Source organism: Triticum aestivum, chromosome 5D, assembly GCF_018294505.1.
Source record: "Triticum aestivum cultivar Chinese Spring chromosome 5D, IWGSC CS RefSeq v2.1, whole genome shotgun sequence".
NCBI lineage: Eukaryota > Viridiplantae > Streptophyta > Magnoliopsida > Poales > Poaceae > Triticum > Triticum aestivum.
In genome coordinates this window covers 408006288-408015856 of record NC_057808.1, presented here as the reverse complement: position 1 = coordinate 408015856, position 9569 = coordinate 408006288, and the positions used below count along the sequence as shown (strand labels likewise).

General features: G+C 47.1%; 1 protein-coding gene across 1 annotated transcript; it reads right to left on the bottom strand.

Moving 5' to 3' along the window:
• Nucleotides 1-6143: 6143 nt before the first annotated feature.
• On the bottom strand, nucleotides 6144-8511 carry LOC123125161 (RNA polymerase II transcriptional coactivator KIWI). The gene is made up of 4 exons (XM_044545692.1): nucleotides 8317-8511; nucleotides 8111-8216; nucleotides 6891-6913; nucleotides 6144-6440 (listed from the first exon to the last, which is right to left on the bottom strand). The coding sequence occupies exons 1-4, from the start codon at nucleotides 8434-8436 to the stop codon at nucleotides 6381-6383; spliced, it is 309 nt and encodes a 102-aa protein (XP_044401627.1). The 5' UTR covers nucleotides 8437-8511; the 3' UTR covers nucleotides 6144-6380.
• Nucleotides 8512-9569: the final 1058 nt, after the last annotated feature.

The window sequence follows — 9569 nt, the reverse complement described above, 5'->3', positions numbered from 1 at the left end:
GCCGGATGTTAAGAAGAAGGGTAGCTGTGGCGAGAGCATCGGGCCAAAACCGAGCAGGCATGTGTGCGTGGAAGAGCAATGCGCGAACACTCTCATTAAGAGTACGGAGAACACGTTCGGTGCGACCGTTTTGCTGAGATGTGTATGGACATGTGAGGCGAAAAATGGTGCCATGAGTGGATAAAAGGGTGCGAAAAGCGAGGTTATCAAATTCCTTTCCGTTGTCGGTTTGAAGATGGGCAATGGTGCGGTGAAAGTGGGTGGCAACATAGGCGTAAAAAGCATGAAGGGAGGAAGCGACGTCGGATTTGCGGCGCAACGGAAAGGTCCAAGTGAAATGAGAAAAGTCATCCAAAATCACAAGGTAATATGATAAACCCGAATTGCTAGGCACTGTCCAAACATCACAGTGAATAACATCAAAGGGAAAAGTAGCAATTGATGATGAAGTTGAAAACGGCAAACGAACGTGTTTTCCTATGCGACAGGCATGACAAGTGTGTGCCTCCGATTTATTACATGAAAAAGGAAAAGTCTGCAAAACTTTATGAAGAGCGTCGGCGCCGGGATGGCCAAGACGAGCATGCCAGAGAGAGACGTCGGCGTGGAGAGCGACGGGACCACTGCTTGTCGATTGGCCACACGGGTAAAGATCGCCGGGGGAATCACATCGGTGCAGAACCTTCCGGGAGTGGGCATCCTTGACAGAAAAACCATGTTTGTCAAACTCAACGGTAACAGGATGTTCACGAGTAAGAGTACGGACAGAACATAAATTTTTGATTAAGGATGGAGACACAAGCACGTTATTGAGAGGTAAGGAAGATGATGAGAGAGGGAGGGAGGACGCGCCGTGGTGGGTGATGGGAAGCGTAGATCCATCACCAACAACGATGCGAGAAAAAAGAGGGTACGGAGAGACACGAGAGAGGATACCCGGGTTCGACGCCATATGAGCAGCGGCGCCTGTGTCCATGTACCAGTCCCCGCCGCCGGAGTAGTTGCTTGGGGAAGGGGCGGCGTGGAGGGCGGCTAGGAGCGCCGGGTCGTAGGTGTAGCCGGTCGGTGCAGCGCCATAGGGAGGTGACATGGCAGCGCCGTGAGCCATGGTCCCGTTGTATGCTGAAGAGCCGCCGGGTTCGGAGCCACCCGGCGCGGCCAAGAGGGCCTGATGAAGACCCGGGCGAGGGCCAAGTAGGCCCGGAGCAGGCGCCCGCGGAAGGGGCATCGAGTAGGCGTGCACCACCCCCGTCCAGGGGTTGTACCCCGTGAGCCAGGGCGGGGGTGCCGCGGCCTGAGCAGGAGCGGGAGGAGCCGCCGTTGCGGCCTCGGCCGTCGCGACCTCCCCGCCTCTTCTGGCGACCCTGGTCAGGGGGTGGCGGGCGGCTGTGGAGCCGGCGCGCGGGGACGCTGCGGGAGGGCGGCGGGCCCCTTGACAGTGCCGGCGTGGAGGGCGGCGAGAGGAGCTTGCCGCGCCGCGTGACGAAGACGCTTCTCCTCCATGCGAAGATACGTGACCGCCTTGGCGTACGTCGGCGTGATGAGGGAGAGGTTGGCGGTGGATTGGCCGAGGTCGGGGTGGAGGCCGCGAAGGAGGTTGGTGAGGAGGACGGAGTCGTCGATGTTCATGCCAACGTCGCGGAGCTCGTCCGCGAGAACCTTCATCCGCGTGCAGTACTCGTCGATCGAGAGATCGTTTTGCTGCATGGTGAAAAAATCACCTTGGAGGAAGACACGGCGCTGGAGTTGATTGTCGAGGAAGAGGTCGCACAGCCGTGTCCACATAGCGTACGCCGACGGATCACGGGAGTTCACCATGTTGAAGAGACCTGGAGACATGGTGAGAAAAAGCCACTTGACGATGCAGGCATCCACAGCAAGCCACTCGCCGTCGTCCTTCATGTCGCGGATGTCGACGCTGCCATCAACATGCTCGATGAGGCGGAAGGAGCGGAAGAGGAGCGCGAAGTAGGTGCGCCATGCGTTGTAGGAAGGAGAGTCGAGGTCGAGGACGACGGGAACGTGGTCTTTGATGTGGAGTTCGTTGAGGCGATCGGAGGTGAAGGCAGCACCGGCGAAGGAGCCGGCGTCGGAGATGTCGGGTTTGGAGCGAGACATGGTGGTGGCGTCGGCTGGAGAGTGGTAGGGAGAGGCGGCGGCGACGGCTGCAGAGGAGGGAGTAGCGGCGGCGGCGTGATAGGGTTTAGGGTTTGGTGTGGCGGCGGCGGCGGCTGCTATAGGAGGAGTGGCAGCGGCGGCGGCGGCGTAGGAGGGTTAGGGTTTTGGTGCGGCGGCGGCGGCGTGTGGAACAGGCGGCGGCGGCAGGGAGAGAGGGGCGACGGCGGCATGAGACGCGGCGGCAGCCTAGAGCGGAAGCGAGAGAGATCGGTAGAAAACTGATACCATGTAGAAGACTATAGGATGCAACTCAATTGTATTCCATCGAAGTCGGTTACAATATATACAGGTGGTGTCTTGCGTGACAAGCCAACTAACCCTAAATATCTCTAGAGATCAATCTATACAAGGCTAGAGATAATAGGAGAATCAGTCGGAAATAAATATAAAGATATCACGTTTCAACACGCAGCTTGCAGGCGCGTACACGGGGATGGCACGAGCAAGCGGCCAACGTGTAGCAAAGACGTGGGCTACATGTCCCACAAACTATAGAAATTCAGGTCTCGAGGATGATATTGGCTAAGCCTCTAGTGCCGGCACGCGCCCACAGGTGAGCCTCCTCCTGGATCACCTGTACTATGCGGTGGGCACATGGGTGAGCCCCGTTGAACACACAGTCGTTTCTCAGCTTTCAGGGAGTCTAGGTCGTGAGGATGGCTAAGGTAGCAACGCCTCGACGGAGAGATGCAGTGGAAGTTGCAATGGCCGAGGAGATCCAAGCCATGAACTCATTGTCGGGGCTCGGAGGAGGGATTGGGATACGACACCAAGCCAGGATCTCGTGCCATACCTGGCGTGATGTGTTGCAGCCGATGGTCGGGTGTTGCATGGTATCCGCCTCTTGATCGCAAAGAGGGCAATGTGCTCATGAGGAAGTCTGTGGCGGGCTAAACGGTCGGCAGTCTAGCACCGTCCCTGTAGAGCCAGCCACAAGAAGAATTTGATGCGAAGTGGCACCCAAAGACTGCCAAGTTATGCGCCAATTGGGTGAGGTGATCGCTCCCTCAAACATGGCGGAGTAGATCCCATTGGTGGTCCTTCGCCAATGCAGGCAGTCGGGGGAGTCGTCGAGCTTGACTGATCCGAGGAGACGCAGGTGCACATACTGGATATGGTGGCCGATGGGCATAGCGCGCAGGTGATTTCGGCGATCCACGCGTGATCATACATGCCATTACGGACACGACATGATTTACGGTGGCGCTTGCAAACTTTGGCGCATATTAGCGGCGCGATCTCTGCAATGGATCGATCCTCCCGCATTGGTTGCATAGTAGGAGTGCTAACTACTACACCACAATCTAATGTATGACCGATTGGAGCAAGTGCACAACCTTATTTCTCGGCTCCGGTCTAGGTCTTCAGCTTGTCCTCCAGAGCTTGAGCTTAGACATTTCCATTGGCTCTGTTGGTTTCTTTCACCATCCTCGGAGGCAGTTGGTTTTGGCTTCGTCCTTTCCTCACTAGTGGCATCCATGGCTGATTCGCAAGCGCTCGACGCTGGTCGGTGAGGCTCTTCGCTAGATGTGTGGTCGGCACTTTGCATGGATATGGCAATTCGAGTTGAAGCTTCTGGCGTGTTATGATTCTTAACATGAGAGTGGTTTTTCAGTTCCCGGGTTCCCTACACCCTCTATGAATAGTAAATTAAAAAAGAAAACAAATTAAAAAACTATGAAACTTTGCAACATCAAACATGATCAAACTTTGCAGGTTCTTGCAAGTTTTCATGACAAAAAACATTTGAGGAGCTCTACGCAAGAAAAAATTTCAATGCTTGAAGTTTTGAGCACTTTTAGCACTGAAATCTGAAACTCATGATATTCGAGGTGCTCTACATGAAATTTTGTTATGAAAACTTGCAAGAACCTACAGAGTTTGATCATATTTGATGTCGCGAAGTTTCAAACTTTGATCTTTCTCTTCTCAACATGTGTATCTAGAGGATCTGGTTGTAATTTCCCTTCTCTTTGAGATCTGTGATGTAACTCGGTCTGTTATATTTTCCATGGAGTCTTCTATTTTGAGTTCTTAATTAGCAGTAGGTCATCCCAATCCATGCACCAAATTTGTTATTATTATTTGGCTCAACCCCGTGTGTTACATTGAAACTAAAATGCACCATTCGGCTAAACATTCAACATTCTTTAGACCAAGGCCCACAGTTCCTTTCAGTTAAACATTCAACATTCTTCAGACCAAGGCCAAGAATTCCGCGTACAAGTACAACATGAGATGAAACTGAATTACCATTCACATTTAGCATTCTGTAATGTACTATGCACTGAATATTAATCCCATATACCGACGCAGTTGCATTTTCAAGAAGCTAAACTGCAGTTTTGAACTTCTGATCAAATCAAGTTCAACTAGTAGAATAAACCGAGGCAGCGAGACTCCTGAACAGGAGAACTAGGAGGCGAGCGTGTCCACATCCAGATGTCGCAGCTCATCGTCGACTGGATTAGAAGTGAGGCAGTCAGGGCATCTCCAACAATAACCTTATAATAGGGCATCAACAAATTGTTATTAGGAACCAAAGATTTTATATCACCTGAATTTGTTTCTCCAACGGTAGCCATATAGTAGGACACTAACTGCTCCAACAGTTGCAATAAAATAGGGCACTCGAATTGCATACATATTGAAACATATTCATATCAAAATCATCTCAAATGAATCCAAAACAAATACTACAAACATAACATCAAATTCTTACATAGTTCATCACATAATACAACAAACATAGAAGTAAAACTAGGGATGTTGTTCCCAATGCCATGTCCACCACTTCCCGTGAGATATTCTTGAAGATCTTCGTACATACCAGGATCCCGAATGCCATGGTAGGCCTCAAGAAAGCATCGCATTCGGTTTTTCCTTCTACACGGCTACACTGATTTCCCCATGAGTTCATAGAACGTGTAATTCAAATCTTTTTCACGCTCATTCTTAATGATCATTTTGAGCATGATCAGCAGACCGTAATGATGTATCAAAGGATCTCTTGATCCCAAAACCAAGCCCAAATTAGGCTTGCAAAATCCAAAAAGGCCTCTCCACATCTTTCCTAATGGTCAAGTTGTATATTGACAAAACCTTGTTTGTCTTTGTGTTAACTATTACACACGCTATCCACTAATTCTGCTAAAACGTCTTTCATCAGTGAAAAAAGGTAGCACACAATATTTCATGTGCTAACCGTACATTTTAGAGTAATACACACATGATGTCCGACCTAACAGAAGATTATGTGTCCACCTTTCGCCCACATATCGAGTCCAAATATATTGAGAGACGATTTTACCACGGTGGAACACAGGAATTTGGAATGGGCTAGGCCAGGGTTATATACTGACCGGGTTTAAAAAAAAGGTAGACTGAGCTTCTACCTTGTCCATTTCAAACCCAGGCAGGGCGAAACCATAGGGTTCAGCTGGGATTTGGACCAAGCAACAGGCTCAGCTGCGGCCGTCTGTAGGGATTCACTGGGCAACTTTGTTGGCAGCTCAGCGCTGGTTGTGAAGGGGGTAACAGATGTTGCCGCTTTGTTGTGGCCTCTGACAGCGAGCTGTAGCTGATATTGGGAAGGGAAGTGATGGAGCTTATGAAGCCATTATTAAAGAAATTAGACAGCAGCTGTAGCTTTCAATTGTACTTTTCAGTTTGAAGGCCGAGCTGCTAATGCAGACGCCGATAGGTTAGCCAAGTTTTCTAATTCTCTCGAACCAGGGAGACATGTTTGGTTGGTTCAACCGCATGACCCTTTTTGTATCCCCCTCCATCTGGAGTTTGATGAATAAAGCTTGGTGATACCCCTAAAAAAACTGGGATTTGGACCAGATCCCTATGGGCTAACTGAATGATACCTTATGGAGTTATGGGGCTTGAATTTTCACTGCTACAAAAACATGGCCCAGAATGATGGGGAAAAGCAACAAACTAATTAACAGTTTTTGAGCTAAAACGAAGAGCAATGCCACATTGATAGGATAAGGCACACAAAGGGCAGAACAGGTACTAAACTAAACCATTCTACCATTAGGTCACCTTCAGGACAATAGTAGTTACATTCGACCATAAGTGCGACATTCCAGGTAAAGGTGTGACTGAAAACAGCCCTACACTACTACTAGCATACTTCAGCAGCCAATGAGCAAAAACTTTGCCCAGCAATATCTCCTTAACCGCTTCTCCGATTAAGTGTTCTCCTTGATGGCCTCGTCTATAGCTTCGATGTTGTCCCTCAGTATTTTCCACTGCACATGTAAAAAACAAGTGCGCTGTTATAGGAAGGAAGTGAGGACTTGCGGCTGCAAACCCAAGTAAAAGATCACAAGTGCGCTATACAAGTCAATCACAGCCAACAAAGACAATCATGGCATATATATATGGTAATAGGCCCGAACTTGACGTACGTGCACGATAATTTAACATATTAAGATACTTGTGATCATGTTCCTGTAGCAGACAGCATGAGAGGTGGGTACTTTAAGATTATTCAGCTTTAAGGTAGGAGTATCTTCTGATGTGTTCGTGATATCTTCAGGCTCAAAAAAGGATGTTAAAGCTTGCCAAGAAATTTTCACACGGGCAACTAGATATTCTAATGCAGCATTAACGTTTCAGAAGGATCATGATCTATCTTTTCAGGGCAACAGATTTGCTTTATGCGTATAGGATAAAAAAAATATGGAAATGCATCTGACCTGATCCATTGAGAGCGATATACCTGAAAAAGGGAAACAAAACTATAAGCCAAGAAGCTATAGCATCATCTTGAACAATTATCACAGATAGTACATTCTTTTTAACTGAAAACATTACAGATAGTGCTTGAGCTGGAGGGAAATAAGCAATTTTTTTCCACCATGTGTTAGTTTAAATTCCAATAGAATGCAGCCACATTTAAGGTACCATTTCTGGCAACTGGTCTTTAGTGATACTGAATGAGTAGAACTTGGAACCTTGTTCTGGGTTTAAAACTGAAGTCAGCTGCATAGTTACACATTCAGAAGTTTATTATATTCTCACGAAATCTAAGAATTAGACTATAGCTCATTTATATCTATCAACTATCGTAATGAAATATTTGTAATCGGAAGTATGAACACCTGCTTTATCATTTGAACAAATATTGCATTTTCAACTGATTCAAGAAGTGCAGAGACAAAAGGTAGTCCAAGGATTAACGTCAACATGTAACACACAGATTAAATGGGGGTACTCTCTACCGACAGCTATGATAAGTATTTTGCAGAATGCCGTTTTCGTCACCTGCTTGAGCTTACAACATAGCGTTCTAAGGTTACACAATGATGCTCATTTCTGTATGCCTGTTTCAAGATATGGACATCCATCCATTATAATGTTAGTGGATGGAGAAGTCGTATCAAGGCTGAACATGTTCCATTGATGTATAATCCAACTGATTGTTAAAGGAAATAATTTGTTATTGCACTTCCTACTTGCTCATTCATAGAACATTCACCTAATAGGGTGCTTTACACTTAACAGAGTACCATTACCAAGTACAAAGAATAAAAAAAAATACGGGTCACACATTATGTTGATGACCACTAGATGCATCAGGTGTCCCCAAGATTCAACATATGTGTTCCTTCCACGTAGGTGAAAGAAATGCAATGTGCTGACATTCAGACAATACACATATTTCAGATCCACATGGATTATGGAAGGGCAATACAACACGCAGGCACAAAAGCAAACATTCAGGTGAACACACTACCTAGAGTGGCAGACAGCATTCAGGTTTCAAACATTTATACAATATATACATGGGCATGGTACGAGCTAGGGCAAGGAAATGCAATCCCATCCAATTGAGACCACACAACACAACAGACAACACACTTTTGACACTTGACACCCATGGGTGTTACGGAACAAGAAGGACATGGCAGGATACCTTTGCGGGTCGGGAGGCTCTTGCCGTCCTTTTCGTAGAACTCGCGCATGTCGACCATCACCTTGCCGTTCCAGCTCCTCACAGCCACCCTCTTATTCTTCGATATCTGAAGTGCAAGAATTAAAAAAAAATCCACGGGTCTAGGGTTTTAGGGATCTTCCTTTTGAGAGGGGGCGATAGGTTGGTGAGGGGTGCGGAGCCATCACCTGGGCAACGACGATGCCGTCGTCGGTTTCCTCGGAGGGGCCGTCCTTCCCGGCCGCCTGGCGCTTGGCCGGCGGCTGGCCGCCGCCGCCGCCGAAGCGCTTGTTCCCCTTGAGCCCCATCTTCCTGGATCTCTCCGCCAAGTCTCGCTTCCTCAAATCCTCGACTCAGCCCGACTCCCCAGCCGAGTTGGAAAACCGTTCGGGAGCATTCGATTGCTACCGCTCGCCTGGGCTGGCGGCCCATCAGGTTCGAATGTGGGCTATTATGATGGTTTTTTTTCAGCAAAGAAAGAACGGCTTCATAAAAAAAAACGGCCGGTTGACCCGATCTGAATTGTGGAGACCACTACGACCAAGGTCAATTTATCATTTGCCCCCCTTTACTCTGTCTGGGCCAAAATGCCCAGCTTATATTGCAATTGATCGTATGCCCCACCAAATGCCAAACATTAACAATAAACATCCATCTTTCCAGATGACAGAAATCAGAGGGTGAATACGCCAAAAAAACCTAAACAAAAAACAAAACGATGGTACCGGATGCAATCTAGAATGCCCCAAAAAAAAAAATTAAAATCTTGTCCAAAAATTAAGCTGCACAAAAAAAATGTTTTTTACTGAAATTAAGTGTAATCATAGTAGTGTACTATTCGGATTTCATCTGATTCTGGAAAAGGGGCCAAAGAGAAGACCAGATTTCAAATTTCTGTCCAGATTTTTTTAATTTTGATTAAAAAATTAAACTGACCAGAAAAATGTGAAAATTTTACAGAAAAACAATAAAAATCATAGTATGGCACTCTTGAAATTTCAGACAATTATGAACAAGTACCAAAGAGAAAACGACATTTCAAATTTCTATCCAGATTCGTTCAAATTGTGGACAAAAAATTTCAACTCCACAATGGGCGAGGTGGAGGATGTTCTCGGTGGAGATAGATTAGGGGGATTAAGGATGGCGGATCCCATTGATGTATCGATTCCAGCGGAGAGGAAGAAGAGCTGCCATTTGATTGATCGAGTCAACCAGGAGAGGCTGGGTTGCTACGCAAATGAAAGTGCATCTCTCTTCGTGAGTGGGCTTTAGTAATAACAACAATATGATTTGAAGATTTTTTTTGCGGGGGAATATGATTTGAAGATTAATCTTGCATGTTAAGTTTATACACGATGGGTTAGTTAAAACTGTTGATGCAAAGATGGATGTGGACCTTATCGCAAAAAAAAATGGATGTGGACCCCTAATTTATCAA

Excerpts from the sequence above, each read along its gene's own strand:
- LOC123125161 (XM_044545692.1), bottom strand. The coding sequence starts at position 8,436 with ATGGGGCTCAAGGGGAACAAGCGCTTCGGCGGCGGCGGCGGCCAGCCG. Across the intron at positions 6,914-8,110 it reads GAGCCTCCCGACCCGCAAAG|GTATATCGCTCTCAATGGAT; the intron begins GTATCCTGCCAT and ends TCCCTTTTTCAG. Across the intron at positions 6,441-6,890 it reads TATCGCTCTCAATGGATCAG|TGGAAAATACTGAGGGACAA; the intron begins GTCAGATGCATT and ends TTACATGTGCAG.